The sequence below is a fragment of the Apteryx rowi genome, unplaced genomic scaffold, assembly GCF_003343035.1.
Source record: "Apteryx rowi isolate R43461 unplaced genomic scaffold, aptRow1 scaffold_333, whole genome shotgun sequence".
Lineage (NCBI taxonomy): Eukaryota > Metazoa > Chordata > Aves > Apterygiformes > Apterygidae > Apteryx > Apteryx rowi.
Window position 1 is genome coordinate 738,855 of NW_020449786.1, and position 15,909 is coordinate 754,763.

The 15,909-nt window shown below is 39.9% G+C and overlaps 1 protein-coding gene across 1 annotated transcript in view; it reads right to left on the reverse strand.

Moving 5' to 3' along the window:
* Positions 1-11,587: 11,587 nt before the first annotated feature.
* Positions 11,588-15,909, reverse strand: part of LOC112969087 (macrophage mannose receptor 1-like) — a 31,945-nt gene continuing 27,623 nt past the window's right edge. The window contains exons 26-30 of the mRNA XM_026071961.1: positions 15,494-15,646; positions 14,650-14,766; positions 13,752-13,919; positions 12,310-12,351; positions 11,588-11,890 (exon numbers count right to left, since the gene is read on the reverse strand). Coding sequence (XP_025927746.1) covers positions 11,646-11,890; positions 12,310-12,351; positions 13,752-13,919; positions 14,650-14,766; positions 15,494-15,646 — 725 coding nt within the window. The 3' untranslated portion in view covers positions 11,588-11,645. The remainder of the gene's footprint in view (positions 11,891-12,309; positions 12,352-13,751; positions 13,920-14,649; positions 14,767-15,493; positions 15,647-15,909) is intronic.

Below are 15,909 nucleotides of genomic sequence, written 5' to 3' on the forward strand. Positions count from 1 at the left end.
ACTGCTTGGCACATAGAGCATTCAAGAGTTTCTTCTCCCCACTCCCTGCCCAAGCTGCAAGGGAGACTATTTTTTACATAGCAGGATGGTCCACAGTCCTGCGGAATAGGCAGAAAAATCCCTTGTCTGGAGCAGCAGATCTGACATTAAATCAGAAAAGCAAACTGCTCCATTACTCCCTTTCTGTTTAAGATTTTCCTCTGATTTCCAGATGGCTTTTTTTCTACAAATTTCCCACCTATGGCTCCCATCCTTCTTCCCCAGAAACTTAATAACTCTCCACTGCTGCCACTTTATTTGTGGCCCCCTCCTGTCCCTCAGCACCAGCTTTGTCACTCTGCATCCTCCCAACTTCACTGCAGATGGAGACTGCTAAGACTTTTGCTGCTTATCGCAGAGAGACTGCACAGAGCACGCGAGAGCCATTGTGATTCAGAGGGAGGTGCAGAGCCCCAGGGCTGGGGCAGCTCTGCTGAACTCCGTGGGCAGGAGGGACTGTGAAGTAGGGTTTGGTGCCTGTGGCAGCAATGGCAAAGCCCCTGGCTGGGCAGAAGAAATCAGTCCTGCACCTGGGAGCTTATAAAGAGTGGCAGGACAGCAGAGAGAAGGAGACAACCAAGAAGGTCCTGAGCTAGCATCATCGAGGTAGGGTGCTGGCACCCAAGAAACACCACCAGATCTGGGCTCCACACAGGAACATGCAGGAGCTGATCAAAACCCACTTCAGGACAGCTTTGCTCATCCTGACAGTAAATTCCCAGCTGACACCCAGACACAGTGCATGGCTCTATTTGTGTTTGAAGTGGTGGGTAAGCCAGAAGAGCTGTATGCCTCACTGCAGGGAGCCCCTTGTCCTCACCCCCRCCTTTAGGATCCAGTTGGTAAGCGGATGGATGTATCCCCTCGCTTTGCTCCTGGCTTGGTACATGGAGGCATGATTCGTGAGAGCTCACTGAGGGTGTCTGCACACCAGTCGCATTCGGGATCTCACGTCAAGCTATCGAGGAGATCAGAGTATTGGCTAGAAATGTAGAGGGGTGAAGGTACTAAGGAGAAACAGAGGACCRAGAAGTAGATAGGAGCGAAGGGAAGGAAGATGGTAGTGGGAGAAAAAAGATAAGTGACGGCAGGATGACAAACAGCTGGTATCCACAGTCACTTTGAAATACAAAGAAGAGAGAAATGTTCCTTTCAACTCCTACCTCCCTACTTTCCTCTCACAATCACTTTTTTTTTACATTGAAACACTAATCTATCACCTGAAGGCATTGCTTGGAGCCTCACAACTGATTTGAACCTTGATTTTGAATACCAGCCACAACTTTTGCATCCTAATAAATTCACTCATCTAACTGACCATAGAAACTGAATATATGGGAGTGTCAGCCCAGCCTTCCAAGTGGATTAATATAGGAATCATGACCATGAAGAAAATGTCAGTACACTATAATGGGTAAAGACACATTTATTTTGAAATCAATATTTTCTTATAAGCAGGCCTCTCAGTTGCTAAATAAAAACGTGGCTGTACTAAATCACTGTCATGGATTTGACAACGGTGTCCAAAAAAGGAGGCCTGTATTCACAATAAAAACTGGTGCCCCTGGGCTGCCCGCTGCGATGCTATGCACTGGGTTTGCAGCCAGGCTGCTCGGAGCTGACGGCTGTGTGGCCGGTCGGGGAGGCAAGCCTCACACGTCTGCTGTCCGGATAAGGACACCCCTCAGTGGTAAGAGGAAATGCTGCAACCCTTCAGGGTGGCAGCTCTACCGGGAGCATTGCTACCCTGTGTCCTTGTACGGTCCGAGCCGCTCGGCATCAGCTCGCTCCTGTCCGAAAGCCAACGCCTTGTGCCTGAGCTAGTCTGTTTTAAAAGCAAGAAGGATGCTGGTGAGCGATGCCTTGGCTCTGGCTGTGCATCTGTGGGCAGAAGGGGCTGGTATATCCATGCTTGCTCTTACAGGCAGACCCAAAGTTATACCAAAGTGGCACTGACTTCCTTGATCACAAAATCAAGAGCAGACAATGACTTAAATGGACAGACAGCTTTCCTGGAAACTCAGGAAAAATCATAAGAATATTTTAAAACATAGGTTAAAGAATTAATTTCTTTCACTACTATCTCTGGCACTTTATAGTATTGCAGAATTCACTGAACTGCACAGGACTTTTCCAAGGCTTTACCAGTGCTACCAGATCATTAGCTCATGTTATCTACAGACAAATACATAAGATTTCTGGCATCTTATTCTTTATCAGTAACTGTATTTGTTCCTCACATTGGCATGGATGTGGCTGTTTCATTTCCACTGTTATTAAATATAAAAACATACAATAGCTATATTCACAAATATTTAGAAGAGGCCTAATTTTGCACTTTCTGAGCAGTTATTTTTCCTCCTGAAACACAAACACAAGGGCACAGAGGGACTGCAGGAAGCATCCACTCTTTACAAATTGAAATGCTGAATAAACTTCATGAAGAATATGCACTAGCTGGCTTGTGAAATGAAATGCAAAAATCTTTGGAAGATTCTTGTGCAAGGAAAGACTGGTCAGAGAAAGTTTCCCTTAATGAAAGTAATAGTAAAGCATAATACTTATGCATAACTACCAACCTTCTTCATGGAAAGGTGTAAATCAAGGTTTTAGTTCTTTAAACTGAAGTTAAACTCTGAACTAAATGAAAATAGTCTACCATCAGACTACTTACAAAAACATGTTTTCTTGAAAGATGCTTTCACCCAGAAATCACCAGTGGAAAAAAACATGAGTCAAGCTATGTTGGCATGCAAACAGGAACTAAGCAGGTTTATGGAATGTCTTTAACTGTGAGGGAGAAAACAATATTTCTATTCAAGGACACCAGATCTCTGCCATCTTATTTACAGAAAGTTAGAGAATCTTTCCATATTTTGATACTCTGTAAGTTATGCTACACTGCCCTAAGCTGTTCATCCTGTGGGGCATTTAAGAGGATGAGGTCATCTGAAAAGAAATGAAAAATCTGAAATGGTAAGTAAACCATAATGAGGAGGACTGTTGTCAGAAACTGGCTTGATACATGTGAAGTATCAGAACTTCAGTATCAAAAGGGTTCAAAAGGAAGAAGTAAAAAAGAAATACAAATACTGAAGAAATACTAAATAGAAGTACAAAAAGTATTGCAATACTATATTTTTTCTCTGCTGGCTTTCTGAGGGCTTATTTATATAGGAAAGTTTTGGAACAAAATATACTGAATAMAATGTATTATCTAGCCTGTATTAACTGTCTATGTGGATTTTTTTTTCTTATGTTGCACAAAGCAGTCACCTCACTTTTACTGCACATTAAAAATGGCTATTGGAGCATTTACTGTAGGGTTGTTAGAGTACTGTAAAATTCAAACCCAAGTTAATTGTAAACTAATTTCTATATACAGGCGAATACAATATACCACCTCTGGCATAGGAAATGCTTGAGCCGCAAATGATAAGAGGTCAGGAGACACATCTAAGGAGCTGCCAATCRATGTGTGCCAAACACACTCTTTGTTAGGTGCCTTCTTTTGGGCATCATCAGAGATAGGACACCGGGCTAGAAGGACCTTTGATCTGACCCAGTATAGTTGCTCTTAAACTGTGGTACAACCTAAATTTACTGGCTTAATTCAAGTAGACAGCTCTGTCCATACTTTTGTGTAGACCAGTCAGGACTCTACATTGCCAGCATGGGAGAGAATGGCTCACAGAAGACAGGTCCAACATATGCTTTCCATCACCTCTTCTGCTGTTCCTTGCCACTGTGCAGATGACAGTCTGTGCACATCTTCAATAGACTTGGATAAAATTTAGACATCTACTTTGGATAATGGAATGATTTGCTTCTGTGGATTCTTTCAAGTGTGTTTAAAACAAAATAGCATAACTGGTTTTGACAATAACAGGACTCTACACCTAAGTTTCAACTGTATAAAAATGTGCTGTGTTAAAGCTAATTTCATCATATACTGTTTTCTAAGAAACAGTCATCTCCCAGCTTCTCTAATTACTTATTAAATAAGTGCTTTAAAGAATGCTGGCAGGTACCAAGAAATTATAAAAGTGTGCAACAAGTAACGGAAAATATTCAGTTAACGGAAGACAATTCACAGATTATGCTTGCCTCTTGTGATTCTTTAGCTGAATACAAATAACTTTCATACAATATCTAAGGATTTCCTTCCTTTTTATATCATTTCTAGCTTCCTCATTCTTTTACAATTCCTTCCTTATTTTGTGTCACTATGCTAAGTTTTGATATCACTAAATATCACATCTTAATAAAGTAATTACAATGTAGCCAGATTTTAGTGGCAAAATCAATTCCCTTTCATTTCGAATACAACTCAGTATGAACAGTTTCACTGTTATGTGCTCTAGAGGTAGCTGCTTTGACAAATAATCRGTCAAGAAGCAAGACATTTGTTCTTTTCAGAACATTTGTTATCTTTGCAATGTGTAAAGATTGCACGTTTCTATTTTCCCATTTCCTGTTAAAAATTTTCAGATTTTACTCTGAATAGTTCCTAAACTTTGTTTGTTTTCAAATGCATCAGTAGGCCAGAGTACACAGCAAACCGTGCCTTTAACAGAATCTTATTTTGAGATAGCAACCTAAGAACCACCACCACCCCATGAAGTAGCACACTAAAAGTACCATCACCAGGAGACAAGGCTGCTGTTCCCACTGCCTGGTAACAAAGAGCAATTTTCTTGCAATATGGGGTGCAAGAGATAACTCTGAGGGGATGAAAGACATCTAATTAATCCTTATTATTATTCCACCTTCCTCTTCACAGCTGATTCACCCCCTCTTTCCCTTCACTGATCAAAGGCCTGGTATACCCAATATACCAGTGCACCCCTTTTCTCCTACCCTGTTTTTCTTGCTTTCTCCTTAGTAAGTAGACCTCAAGATGGCCAAATCCAGCAACTGGAATTATCTTCACATTTTCCTCAAACTGAGTACATCCCAGAACACCAAAAGGGTTTTCATTCTCTAACAGGATGTTTTCTCCGAACACAAACAAAGACACACTTGTGCAATGCAGAAAATTCAGATCTGCTGAGAAAAGCTAGATCAAAAAACAGGATTAAAAGCAAATCTCTCCCCTTTCCATGGTCTCTTTTCATGGAAAGTCCTTGCCTGTAAGCTTGCTCTCAGTGGTTTCTTGAGTTGCAAAACACTCCATATAGTTCCTGTATACTTCTCTAGCAGAAACCGCCTCCTTTCCATCACTCCTGAGGCTTTTCCCTGAGTCCATTTTTTGTTCCTCTTAGGAATACCCTAGTTTCCACTCAAATTGCAGATTCCCTCCCATCCTCTTTGCTCCTCCTCAGTGCTCCAAAGTGCCCCTGCAAACTAGTACACGCTCACTGCCCTCAATGAAGAAGCCGTCTCCTCTAGAAGGTGCTGTCCAGAAGGTGCTGCCCTGTGCAGGACATTAGGAGCCAGGGCAAGGCAAAGAGATAGCCTGGCTTCTTCCCTGAGGTCACAGCCTTCCAAAAGGCCACAGAGTACCCACACAAATCAGGAACGAGCATACAAATATTTTCTATCTTCTGCCACTCCCCCTTCCACAGATGTATGCACACTTTCCTCAGGTTGAATTGTGTTGCTGGGCTCCTGGGACTCCAGTTTCTCTCAGCTGGTTTGTTCTCTTGTCTCTGCCCTGTGGCACTTCTGAGTTCCCTTTGTGCAACACACAACAGGAGGAACTACATCCCATTTATAAGATATCTAAGCAAGGCCAGGTGAATTGCACCCTCACATGCATATTCCTAACTACTATAAAGGAGAATTATGTCAACTAGTTCTAAATGTAGCTGAGATGAATTTCATCTAGCTGTCTAAATCAACAGTGTGGACAAGAATGCAATATTGACAATAATACTTGCACTGTGTGCGTTCTCCTGAGATAAGAGATATATTTCTTGCCAGAAGAATGGCAAAACATATTCTTAAAATGCTTTAGCTATCATTATTTAACAAATAGTAAATTAAAGGTTGTGCTTTGCAGAATGTCACAAAAGGGAGAAAGCTGGATATGTCAAATAAGAACACAGCTGAGAAGAGAGAAAATTGAACCCTAACTTTTCTTGTGTCCAGATACAGTGACATCAGGACAACTTTATGCTTACAGAGCAGTTCAATCTTTTCCTATTGACACCAGAAAATCTGGCTCTTGCCCACTGGAATCTGGCCTGAGGGCACCAGTTCATTTCACAACTATCTGTCTATCTATTCTACTTCTATTTATAGGTCTTCTTACATTTGGTTCCAAATTACTCTTCACATCCTATTTTAATCTTCTATCTTCAGAAATAGAAATGGCAAAATTAAATACTTTCCATTCATAAACTTCTTTTCAGATAGACAAGGTTCCTGCTTTAGACAAGGAACTGCAGCTAATATTTTCTTTGCTGTTCCAGGTTACTGATATCAATATTACCATCTAATTTCTCTGTAAATTAGTATTCTTTGAGACGAAGGGAATGTTCCCTTCTTCTTTGTACATCTCTCTGCCACAACTGTGTCATCTTCCGACATTACAGAAAGCTGCTATGGTGAATTCTTCCACAGAGAAGAACTTCCCTAAAGGAAGTTACTGCTTTACACTCAGTGAGAAGTTCAAGTTGAGAATTTACTATTCTTTCAGTCATGTTGCAGTTGTAGGTTACAGGTATGAAGCAGTGAAATTTTGAGAAAAGTCAGGACATTCTCTCTCAAATACTACCCTAATATAAAGAAAGAAAGGGTAAGCAGCTGAGAAAGTAGGTCTCCACATCCTATCTATATGGAGAAGCATTTTACAAATGCTATTATGTTGCACCTAAGCCCAAATCCAGAATCTATGTGAAAGCTGGACAGCAAATTGTGCTATTGTCCCTATTTTACTGCAGTCTAAACTTGAAGGTGCCTAGATACTGTTAAAAGCTTGCTTTCTGACATTAAAGTTCCCCTATTTCTGTTTTTGGGTATGTGCCCAAGCACTTTAATGTGGCAAATCATGGCAGTCCAGCATTTATTTCATACCTTAAGTATAAGCAGTGTCTTTAAAGTAGGCAGTCCTGCATCTGTCTTGTCTGAGGAGCACTCTCAGAGCAGGTCTATTAGCTACGGTCCAGTATGAAATACAGCCGCAGCCACTGTTTTCCTTTAGAAATGTAGCTGCAGGACAGGGAGCAGTACCATTCAGCAGTGAGAGCAATTACCCTGCTGCAGGCTCCAATGACTTAGGAACAAGGCTAGACGTTTTCTTATCTTACTGCAGTGAGTATTTTGATTAAGTCAAAAGGAATACAGATTGTCCCCCCGGGTCAGAAGGCTGTGGGTACAGAAAGACAGGGTTACCACTAAAAATAATTTTCATTAGCTGCAGAAAAGTTCTGAAATACTTAGGGCTTACTTCAGTAAGGATAACTGCAATGCACTACACTTATGAGGGCATCATCCACCGCAGGAGCACAAAGTGGAGGCAGCTGCCTAAGCAGGCAGTTCTGCAGGAAGAGATGAGGAATCAAAAGCTTAACATTGAACAAAAACTTTAAGAATAAAAAGCATCATAGCAGGATGCACAAACCGAGTTTGTTGTAAATTCACTTTTCACAGATAGGAGATCAAGGTGGGAGGGAAATGCAGATCACAAGTATTGCTCAGAACAAGTTTCCCCCCCCCAACTAAGCTATTGTTACTAACAGAATCAAGCTGTTTTTATAAATAGCAGATAACTATTCGCAACACACATCCCCCTTTTCACTCACACAGTTCACTCTCACTCACATTCAACCATAGTTACCTGGTTGGAGCAACGTTTGGAGCCAATCCCAACTATACACTCAGGCCCAGAGGGCTGTGCTGACACTCCAGTGGCTTCTAGGTAGGTGTTTGGAAGGTCCCTCAGAGGGTCATGGTTTTCATTATCAGATAGAAACCACCACTGTTTTGGATGTGGTCGGAATTATACAACCCACTGCTCATGCTTGTGTGCACTAGCAGCATACATTATGACAAATCCATACTTGTGGATTAATCCACACTGCTGGATTAATCTTTTTGTGTGTTCACTGTTGTTAGGCTCTCACCTGGAATACCATGTCCACATTAGTGCATTGTGCTATCGCAAGGACCTAGATAACATACAAAAAGGTCTAGAAGGGAACAGCAAAACAGATTAGAGATCTAGAAGACATTGCTAGTGAAGTAAAAAGGGAAGAATTGGTGCTACTTTCAGAAAATATGGAGGGAAGACATGACAATAGCTATCAAATATGTAAGAGTCTGCCTCAGAAAGTATTAGACCAGTACAGTACTTGAATTGTCTTAAATTATAGCAGGAGGCATTTTCATTAGAAATGTATTAGGATGAATTTTCAAATGTTAGGGAGGAAGAAGTACTGAGACACCCTGCTTCGTGGGGTGGTTAACTGTTAATTTAAGAATACATACAAAATTTTACTTAGAACCAATCTTTTAATGAAACCAAAGTAGAACAAGAAAGAACTTATTTATATATATTTCAGCCACTCATAACTATGTAAAATATTTTAATTTAAACATGATTAAAATTTGACAAAAGATTAAGATATCCAATTATATAAGGACCTTCATGAAACTAAAAATTTTGAGTCATTTCATTGTTTACATTTGGCATAAAATACACTGGAAAAGTAAAAATGACCTATATGTTAATACACTGTATATTTTAAGGCTTTCTGAACCCAGAAGATACAACAGTGCGCTGATATGAAACACAGTACTATCAGCTAGATCATGATGGAAATCTGGAATGACTGGATATTCGCAGGATTAAAACAAACTCGGACAGGGAGAATTTGATTAGAAATTAGAAAAGCCTTTATCACTATAAGATTCTTTAGGCTTTGAATTAATGGCCTAAAAAGGTATGAAATGCTTCACTGATATTGGAGATTTCAAGAGTAAGTTTTACATGGTTTAGTCAGCTATGAATTAAGTATAATTCATTCTGCTTGATCCTGTCTTTGGCAGAATCCTTTGAGGTCCCTATTCTATTATTTAAATGATAAAATATTTCTATTCACAATACATTCAAATCTCATAATATACCTGATCTTTCATTGCTTATATTCACTGCTTATATAGCAGAAGAAAAGCAATTAACACTTCCCTTTCTATCAGCCATAAGTAGAGGAGGAAAATGTGTTAATTCAGATATGACTGAAACTTTACTTTAGATTTAGACTGAAACTTTAGAAAGATCTAAAAATAAGATTAAATAATATTTTTGAGGTGAAAAACTCTGAATATTGTATTTTTCATACATTACAGTTATGTGTTGTAGAATTAAAGAAAATCCCAGTATGAGAACACATGCTCTCTGGATTTTGAAGCTTTCTGACCTGAATTTATACAACAGAAATCCAAAACGAAATCAGTGACAATGTGCTGATTAAGAGGCCAAGGAGCCTGGGATAGTTTGCTAATCTTCAGGGAAAGCATCCTTAAAGCATAAGAAAGATCTACCCCGATGTGCAAGAAAAGAAGTAGGCAAGGCAGTAGGCCAGCCTGGCCACACAGGGAACTTCTGAGTGAGCTCAGACTCAAACAGAAGTGTATGGAAGGTAAGAAAGGCAACAAACTACTCAGCAGTTATATAGTGGTATCTCCTGGGCATACCAGGACAGAATGAGGACAGCCAAAGCTCAGCTGGAGTTGACACTAGCAAGGGATATGGAAAGCAGCAAGAAGGGCTTCTAGGAGTATCTCAGTAGCAAGAGGAAGATGTAGGCCCACAGCTGATTGGGGCAGGCTACCTACTTCTRCACAAGGTTGAGGTATTCAAAGCCCTCAACCACCTCTCAAACCTCCCAAGCCTCTGTATCTAGCAGCAGAGTTTAGGGGAGAAGGAGTACCCATGGTAGAGGAGGACTGAGTTAGGGACTAAAGTAAACTGGATACACAGAAGTCCATGGGACCAGATGGGATGAGTTTGAGAGGATGCTCAGGGAGTTGGCTGAGGTCATTGTGAGTCTGCTCTCTATCATCTTTGACAAGTCACAGTGAACGGGGGAGACACCCAGAGATTGGAAAAGTCAAATATCACACTCATCTTTAAAATACGAATGAAGGAACTATAGGTCAGTCAGCCTCACCTCAGCCAACCTGGGAAGGTTATGGAACAAGTTTTCCTGGAAGCCATTTCCAGGCACAGAAAGATCAAAAAGGTGATTGGGAAGAGTCAGAATAGATTTACCATAAGCCAATCGATCCTGGACAAACTGATTACTTTCTGTGACAAAATGAATTGCTTGGCAGACAAGAGGAGAGCAGTGGATGTCAGTTACCTTGACTTTAGCAAGACCTTACCTTGACTTAGCAAGACTTTCAGCATCATCTCCCTGCAGCTAAACTCAAGAGGTATGGACTGGATGAATGGACTGCAAGGCAGGCAAAAAACTGGCTGGACCACTAGGCTCAAAGGGTCAATGGTTCAAAGTTTCGTGAAGTGAAATAATTCCATGAAGTTCACGTGCATTTGAAGTGGTCACCTGCACCTGAGGTGGAATAACTCTATGAAGCAGTATGTTCTGGGAACAGCTAGCTGGGGGGGCTTCACAGAAAAGGAACTGGAAGTCCCAGTGGACTGAAAGTCAAACATAGGTGAGCATTGTGCCCATGAGGTGATGAAGGCCAGCTGCACTGAGGGCTGCATTACCAGGAGCACAGATAACAGGTCAAGATTATTATTGCCCTCTACACAGCACTTGTGAGGCCACATCTGGCATACTCTGTCCAGTTTTGGGCCTCCAGGTAAAGAGAGATATTGGCAAACTGGAGTGAATCTAGCCAAGGACCACTGAGAGGGGTAGGGGCCTCAATGTATATGTATATGACATATGAAGAGAGGCTGAGAGATCTGGGAGAATTTTAGGTCAACAGGAAACCTAATCGCTATCTTCAACTACCTAAAGGAGGATTATAGAGACGACAGAGCCAAACATTTCTCAGAGGTGCACAACAAAGGACAAGAGGCAAGAGTCATAAGTTGGGAAGGCAAGGGAAATTCCAATGGGATATAAGGAGAAAAAATTCACCAAGAATGTGGCTAAGGACTGAAACAGGTTGCCCAGAGAGGTTGACTGGATGAGGCCCTGAGCAGCCTGCTCCTGCTTTGAGCAGGGGCCTGGACCAGGTGAGCTCCAGAGATCCTGTCCAGCCTGCACAGCTCTGACAGTCTGTGCTAGAGCTCGGGGCATGACATTTTCAGGATTCCTACATACAGGGATGTGGTTTTTTGGAGCAGACTAAGGAGCTTATTCTCACGGTTACCTGTAATGAGCACAGTTCTCCTTGGCCAAAAGGTGATGCTGTTCCCATGTAGAGGCTGGAATTGTCTGAATGTTCACTTATGCAGTGTAGTTCCAGGTTTAAGTATACACTCAACAGTCCTTCCAGGTACTACTGTCTGTGAGCAGATTCAGAGCTTGCAAGATTACTTCTTCCTGCTAGTACATAAAACAAGAAGCACCCCTTGCAAAACAGACTAGAATTTCCATAGGAGAAAACCACTTTGCCTTAAAAATTCTTGTATTCCTGTGCTTTAATTTCTTTCAAAATCAGGCACAAGTTTACTTTGCTCATTAAACTGTTGCATGTTCATTTTGTTCAATGTTGGTCACAAGACAGTTTGACTCATGAGTTCCAGGTTCAGCATCACCACAATACACGGTATTGTTAAAACTGGCTGTGATTGTTTGCTGATCACGTCTTTTTTTATAGAAAAAATAGACTGTAAGGCCACTTCCTGTTAGAAGAAGAAAAATCAGTACAACAATCATCCCACCGAATCCATGCGCAGATGCAGAAGTAGCTTCATTTTCTGATACTGTGAAAATTAAAAAGAAAAAAAAAGTTACCGCAAATGGCCAAAGAGTGCTATTGTATACAATAAACATTTCCCTAAGTAAACTAACTGGTTTGACTGTAAAAATACTGAACAATGATAACAGCAATTAAAATTGGTGCGAGTTCTGGATGGATGATGCAAAATTGGACTTGGTCTCTTCAATGTTCCTCTTAAAAGGAGCATTATATTCACCACAGTTCATTCAGAAAACAACAAAAATATCTTAATTCAGTAAGGCAACCAGTTTGAGAGAGGAGTTCTCCATTTAAAGAAATTTAAAATAAAAGCTTGAGTTAAATTTAACTGAAACTTACCTGGAGACAATTTTATTAGTAAATAATAAATACCTATAAGTTATAGAAATTTCTATTTAATGTGCTTATAAGAAGCAAACCTACCTTTATGGATTGATGAATCATGGGTTGGTTCAACTGCAGTAACTTTAAAATAAAAAATATATATATTATATAGAGTTTGTGAGCAACCAATCAAAGAGTAAATAATATTGCATACATAACTTTTATTTTGTGTTCCTATGGTATTTTAAATAATGGAGATGAAAAATATGTGAAAATACTTTTCCTGACAATTCAGGCTAAATCAATCAAATATGCTTGCTAAAATGTTTCTTAAAAAAAAAAAAAAAGTTTTTGTCTCATTGTTAATTGCTTTGGGCACTTCTTTTTTTGGTAGCGGAAGACAGACATTAGAAGTTTTCACACTTCCATGGTATCTAGCCTTCACACTGAGAAATTCAATTTTTTACACTTGCAAAAGTGAAAAGCACTTTTGTACTTGAAAGCATTTAAGTGCTATTTTTAGGCAACTTCCTTTTCCTCCCTCCATTGCTCGGGGAGTGCAATCTAGTCAATTGCTCACAGGACTGGCAGGGCAGCCCTACAGAGCACGTGGACGACTTGTTTGCCAACCTTCCAACCTCTGGAGATCCAAAAGCAGGAGTTTTAATTGCTTCCGCATTTCATCTGTTATAGTTGTGCAGTGGATCTGTTTGCCCAGGGCGGATGTTACAAATCTCAAGCTGTCTCCCAGTTGATCTGTGCAAACACTGGAGACTCCATGTGCGCAGGGTGACTCACGCTAGCTATATGTGTGCAGAGTTACATACCTCACATCTTACACAGCACTGCTGTGTGCACACAGTGGACTTTACCCCAGTCTGTAACATATTCGGATTTCTCATGGATCAACACAAAAAAAATACAGGGCCATAAATAAACATTAAAAATCAAATGTACTAGGCTGTTTGCTAGTCCTTGCAGGTCTCCCTATGTGCCTATGTCAGTAAGACTGTGAGAAACAAACTGGGCCCACCTTCATCTTGTACTTTCTGCTTGGCCATCCAGCAGGTCCCAGGCATGTGACACTCCTCCTGATCCCACCAACAGCACCTGTATTCCTTTCCAGGAGCTCAATAACTTTCCACTGCTCCCTTTTGGTTCAGCTATCAGGAGTGTGCCTTTCCTCTCAGCACTGGTTCGGTCATCTGCTCATCACCTGCTGCCACTTGCAGCCTAACCGTAATGCCTCTCAGGTTTCCCCTACACCCTCACCAAGCGATATGTTCTCTGCTGCCCCAGGGGTACAGGCAGGTGCCAAGAAATAAATGTTTTTGCACTGAGAAGAGGAAGCAGTGACCTTCAGGTTCTTCTCCAACATTATTTTTCATTGTCCTTAGGAAGAGTTACTCTTGGCTTTGATGCAAGTAGGGAACACATGCATAAGCATTAATATGTAAAGAGTACCCAGTGCATAAGCATAAGCACTGGGTATATTAACCATTACTTCTAAAATAACCCAGTGCACAGAATGCAGAACTTACCCTTTGGGATTTTGCAAATAAAATTGTGATCAACAGAGCAGTAATAGTTCCTCCAAACTCCATTTGAAACATCCATATCAACACAGTGTTCCTCATAAAATGCTGTAGGTTCTCCTTTCTCCCAGTTGACAAAATCTACTGCACTGCTGTCTGTCCATGTCCATTCCCCTAAAATCAAAAGTATTAACTACTGAGTGGATGAAGTGGGGAATCATTTTCTGTCTACCAGACACTACTATATCTGGGCTTGGAATTTATTATTTGATTAAATTAGCACATTAGCATAACAGAGGACTCAGTTCTCACTCTTTAACAGTCAGAGATGTTCAGATGGGAATGTGTCAAATGTAATATCAATATGTAATAAGTAATATCAATAAGTAACATCAATATTTTTCACTGGAAATTTTGAACCACAAGTACAAGTAAAAAGCTGACATAATTTGGATAAAATATTCCACCAATAGATGAATGAAATTCATGGAAAATTTAGGGAAGAAAACTGAAAAATGAGATTAAGAAATGTTGCTAGGCCATTAATATAAATTGCTATTCTTCTGTGTTGTTTAGAAATAAATTTCAGTTTAAGGCTTCCTGAGCTTTTAATTGCAAGACAATATTTTTCTTAAAAGGCTAACAGCAGTTAAATATCCAACAATTGGCATAAAAATGTGACAGGAAACATTTAATCAACTATTGCAGATCTAAGGTGGAACCTTTTTCAGATTGAAATATATTCTAATTACAGTAAAGATACAAAAAATGTAGACCTCTTGATGGCTTATGTTTTTAAGTATTTTAGCAGAAAAATCTATTAATTATTTAATATATAAACGGTTGATTTCCCTCTGTTTACTTCTGGGTATTTTTATCTCAAGATGCAATGTGAAATAATTACCATCAATATTTTTGAACAATCCTATCCAAAACTTTCTGAAGTCACTTGCAATTGAAGACAAGTAAAGTAAGAGGAAGTTCATTTCAGCTGAATCTTCTATGGAAACCAGAGAAGCACCTAAAATATCAATTAAATATTAAATATAATTTCAGAAAGATTTTCCATTAGAAATTATTTATCTCACTCAGCAATCATGCCATGTTTCATGATGATCAGCTTTATCATATTATTAAAAAGCTTGATAATAATTTTAAATTAGTTGTAGCTTATAATTGATACACATACACACATCTATATATTATTTCTTAGTTCTGGATTTAAAAAAAGAAAAAAATGATAAAAGAAGTTTACAGACTTCAGCACCAAATTCACAGGATTTGATTGATCCCTAGGTTCAGCATGTATTTATATACTTCTACTTTGTATGACCTGACTTTAACCTGATAAAGACTCCACCAAACTGACRCTAAGAACACAGACCCTCTATGGACAGAGCTAAGAATTTCTGGTGAGGAAGAAAAGACAAAAAGCAGAAGAGCCATCAAAGTGATGGGATAAAGTGAACAGGAAAAGCAAAAGAACGGTGGAGTGAGTGGAGAGACATAAGTTGTAACAGGAGGAGATTCAGAGAGGCAAGCAGGGGCTTTCAGGCCACCTAAAGTGTTAATGGGCAATCCACAAAGAATTAATCCCTTGGCCTATGTATCTCTGACATTCTTAAGTTTTTACTAGAAATGGTGGAAAGACGGAAAAGTAAAACAACAATGAGATTTAGATTGCAACCCGGATCTTTATTTTGGACATGAACAGTTTTTGAAATCTCTTAATAAAAACTGACACTCACCCATCTGAAGACACGTCATGGAAGCATCAGGCCAGCTTTCTTCAGAAGTGGTGTGAACATAGTAGCAATGACCACGGAAAGGAATCCAAGCTCTACCACGCTTTGGTTCAGGACATTTTCCAGGAAGTTGCGGTGGTTCACTAGGGATTAACTCTGTTAGAGAGACACAGATTTCAATGGGGTCTTAAAGGTCAAGGGAAGCATGTGCCAGAAGTAGCCCCTACCAATGTGACAATGATTCCAATAGAAAGAACATCCCATAGACCTGAGATAATAATGTAATGTAATATAAAATAGATAAATAAATGTAATGTAATGTAATAGTGTAAATAATGATAAAACATTAAATTAATGTTGGTAAACTAATGATAAACTACCCTGGTGGAGGTTGAATCTCCAATCTGCTAAAGGAGATT